Source organism: Chenopodium album, chromosome 1 (assembly GCF_948465745.1).
Source record: "Chenopodium album chromosome 1, dcCheAlbu1.1, whole genome shotgun sequence".
Lineage (NCBI taxonomy): Eukaryota > Viridiplantae > Streptophyta > Magnoliopsida > Caryophyllales > Amaranthaceae > Chenopodium > Chenopodium album.
The window spans coordinates 85,748,893-85,765,843 of record NC_137834.1 but is presented as its reverse complement, the minus strand read 5'-3'; the positions used below and the strand labels follow the sequence as shown (position 1 = coordinate 85,765,843).

General features: G+C 33.7%; 1 protein-coding gene across 1 annotated transcript; it reads right to left on the bottom strand.

The window, feature by feature from the left end:
* Positions 1-249: 249 nt before the first annotated feature.
* LOC145624339 (GLABRA2 expression modulator-like) lies at positions 250-7,660 on the bottom strand. The gene is made up of 4 exons (XM_081677349.1): positions 7,163-7,660; positions 6,972-7,073; positions 2,849-3,120; positions 250-774 (listed from the first exon to the last, which is right to left on the bottom strand). The coding sequence occupies exons 1-4, from the start codon at positions 7,479-7,481 to the stop codon at positions 586-588; spliced, it is 882 nt and encodes a 293-aa protein (XP_081533475.1). The 5' UTR covers positions 7,482-7,660; the 3' UTR covers positions 250-585.
* Positions 7,661-16,951: the final 9,291 nt, after the last annotated feature.

The window sequence follows — 16,951 nt, the reverse complement described above, 5'->3', positions numbered from 1 at the left end:
TAAAATCTATACAAATTTTCACAATCACATTACATCTGATGTACGAAGTTTTATTTTGAAACATAGTCTGTAGGTAGCAAAGGAAATAAGCGATTCCACCATAGAGCAGTTAAATTTCTATTAATCACAACTTTGGGGCAGCGAAGTTCGAGAACTTGGGTTGGCATGCCTCATGGCTCATACAAGTACTAAAGTAAATTTCCTTGAGGCATGCCAATTCAAGCTCTAAAGCTTTTTCACAGCCAGTCAGGCACCAAAACATATGCAGTAGTTAAAAAAACGCTATTCATACTACTATAGCCAGGTAAGTTGCACAGTGCAAAATTACAACCATCTGGTCTCGAACAAGTATATATAGTTAATAGATTTTCTATCCTCCCAAAAGAATCACATAAACTACTAAATCGTCAAACCTATGATCACGAGCATAAGAAAATATTAATGAGACCGGAGAAGGGTACGGTCACTTATCTGGACATGTCTCTTAATGCTCTTCCAGCAGTGCAGGGCATAGATAACAAGATTTATAGGCAACTTGAAGCACGTCTTAAAATGTCAAGAGGCTTCTTCATCAAGAAGGGAGTCTCATACAGATTGCATATCCCTGGATTGCAAAGCTCCTTGAAGAATGTTCACAGCATTATCATAATCTAAGAAACCCATGTACCAAAATTCATGGTTGTCAACAGAAATTATCTGGATATATTTCTCAGCTGTATTTACCCGGCTTGAAGAAGGATTAACTGCTTTAAGCTGATGCAATGGAATGATTACCTGTTCAATTAAAGACAAGAGTACTGCTGTAAGAATCAACAAACACTTGAACTGGTTAACATGATATAATCAGAAAGATGGCTTTTATGACCTTTCAGATACGCCATGCCAACAAAACATACAAGTATATCAAAGAGTGCGCAATCTAAACCACTCCAATACACTACAACCAGAAAATCATTTTCCCATACCTAGTATAAACTATCTATTTGAAATTTACACAGAGAATCAGAAGTGCCTAATGAAAACATATGGTCGTCGCTAACCTCTTGAGTAATAAGAGGACAAATAAATGAGTTTCCCACCTAAATGAGATGCGGGGGTCATATATATACAGCCCCTGCAAGTTACAGTGAGGCAGTAATGCATTGCTCCTGCAGCTTCACAATGAGCAAAGGAAATTTATTGAGCAATTTTCTATTTAGTACATCATAACCCAAAGGTGGAAATCCTGGAATACTAGGTAATTCTTTCAACTCCATTGGCGATGGATTGGTTACTAAAACAATCATTTAGAAGTAAAGGTAGCCATATCTTGACAAATTTAATAACAAAGTAGAACATAGCGGATCCTTGGCTCCTCAGTTGCTGATTTAGTTCATGAACATACTAAGTAGACAAACCTCAAAATAGACAGACCTGATTCCAGCCCTCTGCAGCCTAAAGGGGTGCCAATCAGTCTCTCGTCAGAACATCAGAAAATAACAGAATCTTTTTTTTTTCCTCTGCTACTGGTGTTAATTTCTATATAAACCGTCATTTCACACCAACCAAACCTTTAACAGCAAGTTTATTTTAAAGACCAGAACTAAAGCCAACCTTGACCAGTAGGAGTTTTCAATAATCTACGAATATCCATCAACAAATTTCATCTCTTGACAATAATTGTAGAAACTCTATTGGATCATAAAAATTTGTTTTTTTTTTTTCCTTTACAAACTCCAATACAAAACAGCGATTACTTTAGATAATACACCATTAATCCATTATTGAATGCATTATTATTAATACTCCTCTAAGACAGCCGATCAATGACCAACGAAATCAGTCATCCCCTGGCCATGGAGTAAAAAAAACCCATTTAAGGGGTTAGTGAGAGGAGAATGAGGTATGAGCAAACACAGGAATACAAGAGCCTTGACAAGGTTCCAGAATTTTTGTGTTATCCCTCTTTAATTAACCCCAAAAAGGGATTCACCCCCCCCCCCCTATGAGCTATGACCAAAGGGTAGACCAATTCCCCTTGTCATCAATGGAAATGCTTTGCAATATTTGTTCCTTATTTCCAACTTATATTTATCTTTTCAATACTTAGAGGAGCTTTTGTTTGCAACCCCAAAGCAACAGTTATTACTTACTTCGTAAGAAGGATGTAAGGAATGTAACATACTATCCTAAATTGACATCACCAAAGTCTAAATTAAATAAAAGTACACCTTAATTACTAACTTACTATTGATGCTCGTGTATTACAAGACTACAGTATTCGAAGGTCAAGAAATATATCCAATCCCGAAGGAAATCATCATAGAACTAAGACAGGGAGGAAACAACTCATGTTCATATAGTTTTGGACAAACTGAAGTTTGAAAGGAGTAATAAACATCAGAGTCAGCATCTTCACTAATATCCTTGATTATATCAAAGTCATGAACGGCATATCAGAGGATGTTTTCCTAATCAAAAGTATGAAGGATGCTTCAAGCATAATGCCATAATGTAGCACAACCTCCACTTGCCTCGTAGCACATTCTAACAAAATGCACTCTCTCATAAAGAGAATTCACTTTTGACTTCACATAAGAAAAAAAAAGTCCCCAACAAAATGGAAAGATCTTAAATTAAAAGTCAAACAAATTAGAACCCTTAAGAGAGAGAGAGAGAGGGGTAGGTAATAAGCCAACGTGCCAACGTTAATGAATTAGCAGGTTCTACCAACCGACCTGCCTTTCACTTCTATTCTTTATCATTATTAATTATTTCCACCCCTTGAAATGAAAAAAAAAATAATAAAAATAAAAGAGACTCAATATAGATATTTCATCAGCCATATAGCCTATACAATTGTTCTTACCTTATAGTAACTCCATTCATTCTGATCACCATTTTTGTAAGGAAGAGGATTATCACTACAAAAGGCAAGCTTGGCTGTAGATACATATAATGTTCCCATCACCGGGCCTGCTGATGTAGACAAGTAACATGCATAACAATCCTGAACCTGCTCCTCAGGAACTGTGTCAAACGTTTGACGAAAGATTTTTTCGTAACCTCCCTCAGCTAGAACTTTAGTGCTGTGTACAATTCTTCCAATGGCAGCATCAGCAAAACTAGGACTTGTTTTTACTACCAAAAAGCACACAGAAAAATATGTCAACTGATAAAACTGGTATTTTTAATAAGCCACAAGCATTTAGCATTTAGCATTTAGAATATTAGAATATGAAATAGAAAAGGAAAGTGTACCAACTTGCACCAAAACCTTTGATTGCAAGAAAGTACCTTCAGCATATTGCTTTTAACCACTGAATTCACATCACAGGCATCAAAATTAATCTCAAAAGTGTGCAACGAGCCCGCAGCCACCTCCTGTGACTCTGGTGTACGGCAGGAGGCCACGAGGACAGTCACAGCAGCAGAGCAATTCACCCACTACTCAAACAACAACACAAGCAGCAAGTAGCAGGGCTCCCTTGGATTTATTGCTTAATTTGTTTTATTCCCTTATGTATGGCACTAAAAGACAAGTAGTAGTATTTGTAGCCCTAAAGGCCTGTGGCCAGCTATGTAATAGAATCTAGCAGTATAAATAGAGAGAGAATAGGAAGAAGGCAGTAGCCAGAAAATTGTATTGAGTATTTGGAGAGTTATGGCCTGAAGCCATAGTTACATTTCGCAAGCTCGACGCTTTATCTATCAAAATTACAACCTTTCTCCTCTATTATTCTTGTTGAGCCACCGCATTCATTCCAAAGTGGGAGCCATATCTTTATGAAATCAATTTCGTGAGTCTACTCCCAATTCATTAATTCAATGAGGATAGGCTTTTCTTTCATAACAAAGCCTCACAATTAAATGAATCAACCCCTCATCCCCCCCCCCCCCCCCAAAAAAAAAAAAAAAAAAAAAAAGAGGAAATGGAAATAGTATGCCTAAATTTCAATCCGACATGTAAATCCCACATAAGAGTTTCAAAAGGAAGAAAATTGTGTGTTCTTATCACAACCGGGCAAGCAACAGCTATCCCAGAATCTAAATTTCACTGTCCAACTTCCATACCGTTTAAGCTTCTACTTACTTTTTACTGGAATCCTTTTTTTTACATACTAGCTGCTCAGTGCTCACTATATATCTTCTCTCCTTGTCACTATTTCACCAAATAGCTAGGTTTGCTCAAAAATAAAAGACCATAAACCAAAAAATGTGGAAACCATACCGTCTAAATTCTCTCCTTGTCACTATTATCACCAAATAACTAAGTTTGCTTAAAAGTAAAAGACCATAACCAAGATATGTGGAAAGTTGGAAGGCATTGTAAGATTGCTTTCTCCAATTACTATCCATGTGACCAAATGACTTATCAGCAACTCCTCCTTGGCTCCTTTAATCACCATATGAAACATTTCAAACCCCAATCTGCCTATCCTATACATTAAATTCAATTCCTAAAGAAGTAACACATGAAAGTCCAAGAGTGAAAAAGGACAAGCAAATCAGAGTAGGCATAATCTGCGCTTTCAATTCAACATGTAGTTCTCATACATATCACATTTGATCGGCTTATCGCTGCTCCACTGTTTTCAGAGGAAGCACTGTGATATTATGTAAGGCAAAGATAAAAAAAATTCAGCTCTAATGACATCCCATTCTAAAGCAAAAGCAAATAAGCAAACAGCTGCATTGCACTTATAGCCAATACAAAGGCCAGCCTGAGCAATACCACATAGTGCATACAGGCATAACCTCAATGCTATACATTGAAAATTAAACTCCGCTAGTGTAACTCATCAAAACTATATCTGCAAAAGCAGCTATACATTGAAAATATTCCACTAAGAAAGCACATAGACAATGGAGTCAGGTACTGTGTACATGTAAATTAGACTAAACCAGTACGCAGTATAGCGCTAATAGAAGACAGAAAGGCCTGTCACTCTACCTGTGGTCCAATATGCCATGCATAATCAGACCTGAACAGGGAATGTTGAAGGTATAAGAGAGCTTCTGCAGACTCAATCTCAGCCAATATTCATTATCTTTCCAATACTAATCCCTGACTAGCTGAGACTAGTAGTAAAGATCCGAAATCCTGACTAGCCAAGACTAGTAGTGTAAATTCCAAATTATCCAAATCAGTAGATATATATCTAGAAATTTAAAAGAAAAAGCCCAAAATAGCATACTTTGAAATTGCCTATGGTTGCCTTAAGGTTATTATTTCATTCCCAAAAATACCTTACTACTCAAAACAACATGCTAATGCCATGAAGATGAAATCCAGCAGCCTGTTAGCATTTCTCTTTCCTCTCCCATTTTTCTTCTGCCCAGTGTTTTCTTACCTTATTACTCACCACCTCCTCCCTTTTCTCTTTCCTTCATCAACCACCGCCATTGACTCATCAAGTAAACATTTCTATTGAATACAGTAAAACTAAGTTGTTCTCAAATCTCACATCTATATAATCTTCAGTAAATGGACATCTCCCATGGCATCTTACTTCTAGAACTTTATCCTATCTAGAATGTGTACTTCACTAACAATTAGCATTATGGCTTCTCAAGGTATCACATTCAGCTTCCAAATACAATCTTCTTGAAACCTTATTAGATCTTAGCAAACATGTCTATAGGGATCTCCCTTCACTTTTAAAGGTGTGTTGCAAATCACATAGATTTTTTAATGATCCGCTCTATTCAAAGCAAATTAACTAGTACCTCTTTTCTTCTATATACCCAAATATTAAACTCAAAGTAGGCAATTCCTTCTCATCTAGTTTCATAAAACAATTTGTCTAGTGGTTCATCCTCTTTGCATCTCCTTTGGCACAATCCATCACTTTCCATACCAGAGACTAATAACTTTGGCATATCTTCGAAATCTCAAGAATTGGCATGAAATGCTTAGAATTCACTTATTTGCCCACATAAATTCGTCTCTCCTATTGGTAATTTTATTTATTTATTTATTTATTTATTTTGTGGGGGGGGGGGGGGGGGGGGGGGGGATGGATTTTAAGTTGACTTGGCAAATATCTCGACACCAAAACTTTCTTAGTAAGCAGGCATACTGAAGTAACTTGGCTACAAGTCAAAATTCGAAACAACATACAATTTTTTTGAGTTTTTGTTTTAAGAAAATATCTCCATGCTAAAGCACTTCCCATGGTAATTAACATTTGTGCACTTTCAACAAGGAGAGAGCTCAACTAAGGATGATATTAAGTTGACTTGGCAAATATCTTGACACCAAAACTTTCTTAGTAAGCAGGCATACTGAAGTAACTTGGCTACAAGTCAAAATTCGAAACAACATACAATTTTTTTGAGTTTTTGTTTTAAGAAAATATCTCCATGCTAAAGCACTTCCTATGGTAATTAACATTTGTGCGCTTTCAACAAGGAGAGAGCTCAACTAAGGATGATATTATTTTAACCTCTAGATCTCCAGATTTTATAAATAACTACAGCCTTATTGATATTGTCCCTGATACATATGCCACAAATAATAAAATAAAGATAGATGAAGAATAAAGAGTATTCCCAATTGTAGATTTCCCTACATCACAAATTCACAACAAAGCCAAAAAGTTCTTATTCACATGAGAAGTATGATTACTGCACTGAACCCAAACTATATGCAAACGACGAAAAAAAAAAATCCCAAATTGTCACGTCACTAACCAAACAAGCCAATCAATCCTACAGGAAGAAATTTTCTTTCTTGATCCATGTACAACATCAAATCATTGCATATAATGTCAAATTAAGAATACGAAGCATCAATCTACTACATTATATTGAAGAACCATGCAAATGATGTAATCACTTCACCCTAGAATAATGATGAATTTACCGACATTTCAATCAATTGCACCCTAAAATAATGATAATTTACTGACAATTCACAAAAAGAAGCGACTAATTTAACAAAATTAATAAACAAAAATCCAGAAAAAAGGGTAAGAAATGAATCATACAATGCTGCCAGGTATTGCCGGCGTAATCCTCAGCTTTTTTAGCAGCTTCCTTGACATTCTTCCCCCATCTTCCCAACACATTCTTCATCGTATCCATCTTTTCTGTTCCCCAAATTCAAATCAAAATCAAAACCAAAATCGTATAATATATAGTTTTTCATATCCTCAAAATTCAATCAAAATAGCAATACCTTTAAAAGTGGGTTCAGATGAGAGAGAAGGAGAAGACGAATGCGAGACGTAAGGGCTAGATCCACGAGAAGAGTGAGAATTGGGCGAAGAATCAGGTTCAATTGAAGGTGTATAAGTCGATTCAGACACCAATTGTTCGCTCCACTTAACCGATTTGGCCGCCTTGGATTTACCCTCCGGCGATCCGGTGACGTCAAGAGTGACGTCATTTTCCGGCGACTTTTTGGGTTCGTCTTTGAGATCAACCTCGTGATGCAACACTACCTCGTCTAAGGGAACGGAGTGAGTCGCATCGGCGGCGAGTTTACTGTCTTCCATGGCGGCGAATTGAAGATTTGGGGATCGGAAAACGGTGATTTTGTTGATTTGTAGGGAAAAAAAGGGAGGGTGTTGGAATGAAGGAGAAATGAGAAGAGAGTGGAATTCAACTTTTTTTTTTAGCCGTGATTGTCTTTTTGAATTTTCTTTCTCGTTCAAATACCAACGACAAATGTCATTACTTTTCCAATTATTTTGCTTTACCCACTTTACTAATACGAGTAAATATTTTTTCATTCAAATATGTTTGAATAATTATATACGGAGTACTTCATTCTTTATAAAATACTCAACATTCATTTATAAAAAAAAATAATAATAAATAAAAATAAATAATATTTGCATTGCGTCTTGTGTGTGGCTAGCCACACCATGTAGCCACTGATTCGGTAACCCCTTGTAATACTTACCAAGTAACCCTTATTATACCGATGAAGTAACCCTTGTAAAACTGAACGAGTAACCCCTATAACACTAACAAAGTAACCTTCATAATGGATGGTCACACCATGTGGCCAGCCACATATAAAACTTTGTGAAATACTTGTAGTTTTTGTACTCCATAATATTTTCATTTTTTAAGAGTTGTGAACTTTGTAACTTTTTATGAATGATCAACTAGTTTAATTTAATAAAGGCTTGAGGAGGGATGCTCAAAACGTGAAATTAAATCTCGTTTACATCACTTGTCCTTACGACGACGTAAGTCTCCACCAATATGCATCATGTCTTGTTAAAAGATGTAAAAAGATAAGATGAGCCATCACATATTCGCATGCTTTATTTTAGTTAGTCCTCCTTAAATGCATTAGCAAAACTAGTACTTCCTCATACATTGTAATAGTTATCATCTTAGGAAATTTCACAAGTATTGTGACATTATCATATTTCACATTTTTTTCCCCTCTATCTCCTCGTAACATTGGTCTCTTTCTTAATTTCTCTCTATGCCTCTCCTCTTCTTGACTTCTGCGTTATCTTTTGTTATTGTTCATAGCATGTGCGTCATCTCTACCAGGGGCGGATCCAAGAGGGGCTGGGATGGGCCATGGCCTCCCCCTTAGCTCAAGATAAATATAAAATTTTGCTTTTAAAGTATTAAGTTTTAGTGTAGAGAGGTTGGTTTTTGCCATGTGATAGTGGACAATAGGTAAAGAGTTCAAATCTTGCAACTAACATTTTGTTGTTTATTTATTTATTTATTGTTTATAGTAAATGAAATCAATATTAGGGCATCGAAGTAAGGTCTTGTTTATTTCAAATTAATTTTACTTATTTAAAAAATAATATAATAAGTTCATATCATCGTTTTATGTGCAGTTAAGGTCTTGTTTAGTTAAACTTATTTTTAATTATTTAAAAAATAATATAATAAGTTCATATCATCGTTTTACGTGCAGTTTTTTATCGCTTAATATCTTTAATTTTGTAATGAAAAAAATTATAAAATGACATATTAATAAAACACACATTATTAAGAATCTAGCAAGACCCCACTTAATATATACTCCCTTCGTCCCTAAATTACATTCCTGTTTTATTTATTATGTGAGGAATAAATGGTAGAAATAGAAATGTAATTTAGGGACGGAGGGAGTACATATATAAACTTAAGGTCAAAGTTTGATCAATCAGATAAGCAAATTAAGGTAAATTAAACAAGCCTTAATATTGAGCAATCCCTAAATAAATAAAATTCTTAAAATTAACACCTTTTTCTTATTTTTATTTTTTTTATTATTATTTTCTTCTTTTCAAGTAGACATTAAAAGTCATTCCAAGAAATTTGTCACCCAATTGTCTCACAATCACAATACATAATATAAATAAAGCAATCTAAGCATGGTAATCCATGAAGTCATGAATTTTTTTGAGTCTTGAAACTTGAAGCAATAACTCATGGCCCAATTGTTGGCTTGTTGCTGTCTTTAAATCACACACGAAGGCCCACTATTATAAAACATGGGTCCAATGAAGTCCAAATTAATGGGCCCAAGTAAATGCTAGCAGACCATGTTCAGGGGGCAAAGAGTTTGTGTTTCTTTTTCATGTTTGATTTTGTTTATAATTCTGTTAGGATATAATCATATAAACTGCTATAAAATCACAATTCTAATGATATTATGCCCCAGCTTGTTAGTTGTTATATGGGTTAATCCTTGGGGCTTAAGAACCCGCCGTAGTCATTGAAGATATCTTGCAATCAACCCTGAACAAATCAAACCATTTCGAGCAACCAAATAGTCAATTCCACGAAGATTGTATCTCAAATTGTTGTTGTTGAACACGTCCTTATTAAAAATTATTTGCTACTCCCTCCGTCTCTTAATTAGATTCCTACTTCTAGCACTTATTCCTCACATAATAAAGAGAAGTAGCAATCTAATTAAGGAACGGATGGAGTAATAGTATAACAATACTCATATTATCGTAAGACCTCCCTTTTCATAAGTCCAATTCGTTCAACTACATAGAACCCCAATCAGGTTGTAATAATATATTAACATCAAAAGTTCACTGCTTTATTTTAACCTGTAATTTGATCGAAGTCACAAGTCATATCTTTCTTTACTTCTAAGTCAAGCACAAGCTATGAACGTTAGTTGATTACAGAAGTATAGCTTTGAACTAACTCCTCATTCACTCTGTCATCCTCTTCATCAGCTCCTGTTTAATCTTTACTTGAGTAATTAATCGAACCAACAATAACTTCGTCCATTTGAGTAATTAATCTGTCATGTTTTTTTTTTTCAAACACAACATTGTATACAACAAGAAATTAATTGAATTGGCTCCCCGAGTCCCTGTCTATGTCCAAGACATACATGAAGTAATTCACACCTTGTTAGTTCTGGTTTTGCTAATGTATCAATTAGTCTTGTTACTTATCTCGACCTAAATTTTATTACACTCGTTATGAATTTTCATCCCACATCATTGAGAAATTCGTCTCAAATGATATGTCGAAATCATTAATTGAGCCTTTTTCCCTACTCATTTTGAGATCAATATCTTTCTTGACTTGATCTACTTTTGTTCTATTAATATCATTCTTATTGACTAATTAAGCTAATGTTACCTTATTTCATTCTCCTATTCCACTATAGGACATATTTGTCCATAAAAAAGGGCCTCCAAGGGCACAAAGCCTACAAACCCATATTGGCTAGCTAGCTAGCTAGCCAGTAGCCATCTCTATTTCTACTAGTCTATACTTATAAGATTCTTGTGACGTCATGAAAATTAACAATTAGAGAGAGGGGGAGTATTTATAATACAGTACACAAAACAAAGTGTACTGTTATGATGCAATACTTCAATACCTATCATAGGAGGGCGAAATTACAACAATTCTTAAAACCTATAAATACATGCAAAACGAAGAATATTTAATTTCCATTTATAATGAAGAAAACACAAACAGTCTTACTAAGGTGGGTAGCAATTGGGTTGGAATAAGCACAAGTTACAAAATTAAGCCAGCCATCTTTGGCTGGAAAGCACAAGTAAACAGCACATATACCATACATATACTACATTACTAGTAGTGGTTTTTCTTTCTTTGTATACCCTCTGGCAAGTAAGCACTATGCAACTTTTTCGACTGGGGTCAGTGGACCAATTTTCACAACTCATAATACATACTTCAAAATTTAACATTAGTAACATACTAGTATTTGTCATTGTTGCTTGTAGAAATCAAATTTCATTAATTTGCTATGAGAAATCTCACCAATCATTCATAAACTAGTATTAATAGCCTACCATGCATGAAAATTGAAAAAGTTGATATAATGGTGGATATATATGTATAAATTTAGTAAATTATGCTGTAAATTTTATAAGTACATGGTACAACATTGGCCCAGCCCAAAACTAGGTCGGGTTTGGGCAAAAGCATGGCAAACCTGTATTACACGGCAAGCTCGCTACTTTTTTTTAATCGTGTTAAGGCCCTGCTCGATCCGTTTTAATTTTTTGATAACTTCTAGTAAAACCAAATACGTACTGTGTTGATCAGTATGATTAGAATGTGTTCTATTCACCTTATTTCACTGATATGAACTTATCTTAATTTATTAAAACTTATTTTAGTTGTAATTTGTACTTGAGTAACCCTTATCAAAACTTTTTAAACCAGACTAAACTTATCATAACTTATTACACCTGAAATAAGTGAAATAAGGTAAACTGAACAAACCCTTAATTATTGATTTAATGGTAAATCCTCTATAATCCCTTCATATATTTTAGAGGTCATAAAAGATCTAGTGCAATCGTTGGACTTGTCGGACTTGCACTTGAATAACGGGAGTGAATGGGTAAGGGTAGACTAAGGAACATAATAATACAATGCACAAGTTGAGCAAATGATTGAAAAATGGAGTAAAAAATTACATGTAGGAGGAGATAACAATGTAAACAAATTAAAGTAATCTAAGCCAGCTTTTGACAGCTTTAAATTATTTCTAGTATGTCTATTAGTATGTCTAAGAACATCTGTTAGATGGTTGCCTAACATATAAATTCTTTTGGAAACTTATTATCCCAATCATTTGGTGATCCATTTGATTATTGGTAAAATTATACATCCGGTATCCTAGCTGACATTTTGCTGGCTCTAAAAATTTAATTCTACTGGTACTAGTGTTTGCATTTTCTAATGTTATGTTATTATATGTAGGTTTAAAAACATTTAATAGTTGCAATTTTCTTATCCACAAATCAAATTAGATAGAATAGAAAAACAAGCTAAAAACATGTATTACAAAATAAAGCTATTGAGGAATTGGTTTCAAATTTTGAACTACGTTACTATAATATACTTTCTCTACTCATCTCGGTTTTTGACATTTTTATTGGGTGAAGGAGTTGATAAGTCAAGACTCAAACACTCCAAAACTCTAATTCTCACATATTTTTCCATTAAATAGCCAATTCATTACTATACTTATAGACCATGATATACAAATATATAATAGACGAGTTGTTAATTGATCGAACAAAATATCAAATTGTGTTAAGAGCTTATATTTGATTAGTTTTTGTCAATCTATATATAGTACATTAATTTTTTTACGTCGTATGGAGAGTTACTTATCATTCGTAATTGAAGGATGTTTTCAATATATACGAAGATTATGAACAGTTGCCACAATATAACCAAAAAACTATGTAATGTATGTCATGTAGACTCGTGGACGGAGTGCGACTAGAATATTGCACGTCAATAAAGAATATAACCCTTTGATATAAATAAAAAAACGGCCAGTTTATCAAAAAATTGTGGAGACATTAGGTTGTTGGCCGCTATTTGCAACGGCTACTTTAAAGAAAGTTGGTTTTCTCTCTCCAATTATCTAATGCAACAGTCATAAGACAGCTACGACTACTTACCGTTAAAACTTTATAATTGCGCCAATATACATTGCAAATTTGCAAGTCAAGTCTTTTGTTTTTTCAATTGTTTACTTATTTGTTAACCACATGTAGAAATTTTTGATTAATTGTTTGATTTGTTTGGCAATGAAAATAATAAATGGATTAAAACTCTTGCTTGTATATAATAAGATTAGCAACAGACCGTATTGACTTATATCTACAGAGATCCAAGATTGTATTTATACGATAATGTCAATAACTGTACGAATTTTTTCCTTCCCAATTTGTAATACCTTTTTCGGCTCATTTAACACTAAATTTAACATTCACTCCTCGTTTTTTAAAGATGTACATAAAAAAAAGAGTATAATTAAGCTTAGAAACAATTTGTTATCATTTGATTTTCAGATTAAACCGTAAAGAATTTATATGTTGTTAGACTCTTACCTATACTTAGGCTTTGTTCACCTCACCTCACCTCTAAGGTCTAATAAAATTTCTTTTAGCGACTTGTTGTTAAAAAAAAAAAAAAAAAAAAAAAAAAGGTCTAATAAAACTTTATATCTTATAAGGTCTAATAAAACTTTATATCTTATAAGGTCTAATAAGATAAGCTAAAATCAAAAATTAAAATGATAAGGGTTGATCGATAAAATAATCTAATAATGTAAGGCCTAAGATAAGTTTATCCAATAATGTATATTCGTTCATATAAGATAAGTTTTTCGCGTGGACATAATAATTTAGTACAACTCAGCTTTAAAATTTTACCCAACCCGACCCAACCATATCAGACCCGATCCGATTATCTGAACTGACACCCTAAGTGAAATAATGCTAATGTTGACCATTTCATTATCTTCCATAATGAAGAAGATTCTAACAAAAGCTACATAGGAATAATGATACGTTCACCATGACATTTTGATTACAAATTCATGAATCATACCAACAACATACCAAACTTAGAAATAAATAACGCGTAGAAGGAACCATCCCAAAAATTAAATTTACCACAAAAATAAAAACGCACTCAAAAAAATTAAAAAAAATAATGGTAGGGTAAATTGACACGGACGTTTTACTGACCAATACCAACTTTCACACGTGTTGCACTGAGATGGTGATATTTGTCACTTTAAGCAGCAAAATTCTCACGGAAATTCATGTTCCCATTTTTTACTCTTTCCTTAAATCTTTACACGTGTCATACATATTTGTCGCACGGCCAGTGCTTCATACACTTTTACATTTTGTATTTGCATGCTAATGCTAATTACATTAATAAAATTAATTTAATTAATATAGGTTTGAAGATTTCAAAGGTAGTAAGAAAAAAATGGTTAAAAACAAGTTAACTAACTCTTACGTAATTGACAAATTATGCTAGAAACTTCCTATGTATGCACTTAATTTGACGCGGTTAATAGTACACGGTCAATCAATAGCTTATATTATAATTAAGTTTTAATTTCTTGGCTTAAGATTGTGTGAGTCAAAAATGACAAGCATAATTTTGTTGATATTAATGTTAATGCTACAGCTTGAATTTTGACTTAGGCAGCAATAAGCCAATAAGTACAACTGTACAAGTATGAATTTTATTCTACTTGTATGTAAAATAAGTTGTATTACTTCACTTGTATATAGACATATGTAAATAAAATTACATGTTACTATCATAAAGTACGCATTTTTGTTGATTTCATAAAAATATTAAGCTGTTTTTTAAAATCATAATCAATCGTTACTATTGACAAGTACTAATGATATATTTTTGTCTGAGCTCTAGTAGCTCTAATGTACCCCGTAGTACACATCTATTATAAAACCTTGTCAATTTAGTTTGACTTTAGGGGATTGTTCTTAAAATTTTGCCATCTATATTGGAATTGTTGGGCGATATAACTTATATAAGGAGTATTGTACACTCACATTCATGTAGATGATAAACTACTTAATCTACTACGTAATTAGTTAAAGTTTTGAGTGATGGTATTTAGAATTAAGATTAGAATTAAATCTCGTCTACATGTTTAGTCTTTATGGCTTTCGCTGCACAAAAATAAATACTATGTACTTCGTAAATAAATCATACACATTCCATACATTATACATGATTTAGGGCAGGGCCTGTTCAGTTCAGTTTAATTTTAATTCAATTCCTAATTTTCTTCTCTCATAAAATATTCATTTCAATTCAATTTATTTCAGTTCAGTTTCAACCAATTTAGCTCATTTCAGTAAATGTGAACAAGCCCTTAATCGGTGAAATGACATATGGATCTTCCCAAAACTCCTTACTAGTAAAAATTTTAAGTTACAAGAAGTATGATTATAATTTCCATAAAAGAAAATTACACTCAATATATCATTTCAATTATTGTGCACTTGTAATAACATTCTGTATATAAGAACTTTCAATTATCATAGAATCTTCAATATTAAGAAACAAAAGATTATTTTTTGAAATCATATCTTTTTACCTAAATTAATTTTATATTCCTTAAAAACAAATACGAGTAATAAAATAGGGAGTTTTACTAATGAAATCATCAAAAAGCTATTATTAAATCTAAAATAGATGGAAAGTAAGATAAATTTTATAAAAGAATATATGCTCAAGTGCTCAACCATAAACAATACTCCGTAATTAATTAATTAATTATTAAAATTTTCAATTGCTAGTTGTATCATATTCTAAAGTCATAGAAACAAAGTTCACCGCATTTTCCAACTCATTGGCACCGCCATAAACCCAAAGTCACCCCCTCCCACCTTCTCACAAACTCCCTATAAATACATTATTCTCTTCCTTTGGAATCTCATAAAATCTCAACACTTCTCATTATAAAACTCTCTCTCTAAAAACCAAAAAACAACTTTCTCTCTCTTAAAAACTCACAACAACAAACAAAAAAAAATGGCATACACAAAAACTAAAGTATTCTTCTTACTTTCTCTCTTGGTTGCCACTTCTATGGCCCAAGCACCCGCACCCACACCCACCGCCACCCCCGTAACACCCACCGCCGCCCCTTCACCCGCACCAACCGCCGCAACACCCGTCGCAACACCAGTAGCAACACCCGTGTCAGCGCCTACAACAGCCCCTGTTGCGACACCCACAGCTGCACCAACCCCGTCAACGGCACCCGCTACTAGTCCTTCTGCCGAGGCCCCTGGTGCACCCGCCCCCACTGTCGAAGGGCCGGGTGCTTCTGGTCCATCAGTAGAGGGACCAGGGGCTGGTGGTCCATCCGCCGATACCCCGGCTAGTGACAACACTAATTCTGCAGGAAGGTCTGTTGTTGCCGGTGCCGTTCTTTTTGGTGGGTTCGTTGCTGCTTTGATGGTTTAATTTGATTTTAGATGTTTTTTTGTTTGTATTTAATTTTGGGTTTATGATTTTAAATTTAATTACATTTATTGAATTTGGTTGTTGACTGTTGAGGATTATTATTATTATTTTGGTGATGGATTTCATGGATTCTTAGGTGCTTTTGAGTAGAAATTCTTTTGTAAAGAATCCCATGTACATGGATTATTATTACTAATAAAAAAGTTGATTAATTTTTCTGAATTTCTCTTTGTTTAATATTTTCTCTTGTTTATTTATTTTTTGCCGTTTTATTTATTTATTTATTCATGGCTTTATGGTTTTAAAGGAGAAGGAAATTAGGAATTTAGCTGAACCGAATCTCAATGAGAAAGACCCTAAATTATTAAAGTCTATTTTACTTGGTATCAAATAGGTGGTTTAGAACGTGGTTTTCTATACTCCGTATTAAGACTATAATTAAAACGCGCTTTTCTTGAATTTTTTTTTGGTTATAATTTTCATCATACTTAAAATATATAATTCGTATAACGATCTTGCTAACGAGCACCCGAGCGTTATATAAGGATAAATTATATTGGTTGAAATGGTATTAAGTTACGAATTCATGACAAAATTATGCGTCCGTTTGGTGTAATTAATGTTAATTTTACTCTAATATTTGCATTTTAATTCTCTTATCTAACGCCCCAGGGCGCTCATCAGCTTTTCCCTTGGTATAAATGAGGAATAATATCATGCATCCGGA

Coding starts and splice junctions, on each gene's coding strand:
- LOC145624339 (XM_081677349.1), bottom strand. CDS start 7,481: ATGGAAGACAGTAAACTCGCCGCCGATGCGACTCACTCCGTTCCCTTA. Junction 7,074..7,162: donor ATCTGAACCCACTTTTAAAG/GTATTGCTATTT, acceptor TTTGGGGAACAG/AAAAGATGGATACGATGAAG. Junction 3,121..6,971: donor CGGCAATACCTGGCAGCATT/GTATGATTCATT, acceptor GCTTTTTGGTAG/TAAAAACAAGTCCTAGTTTT.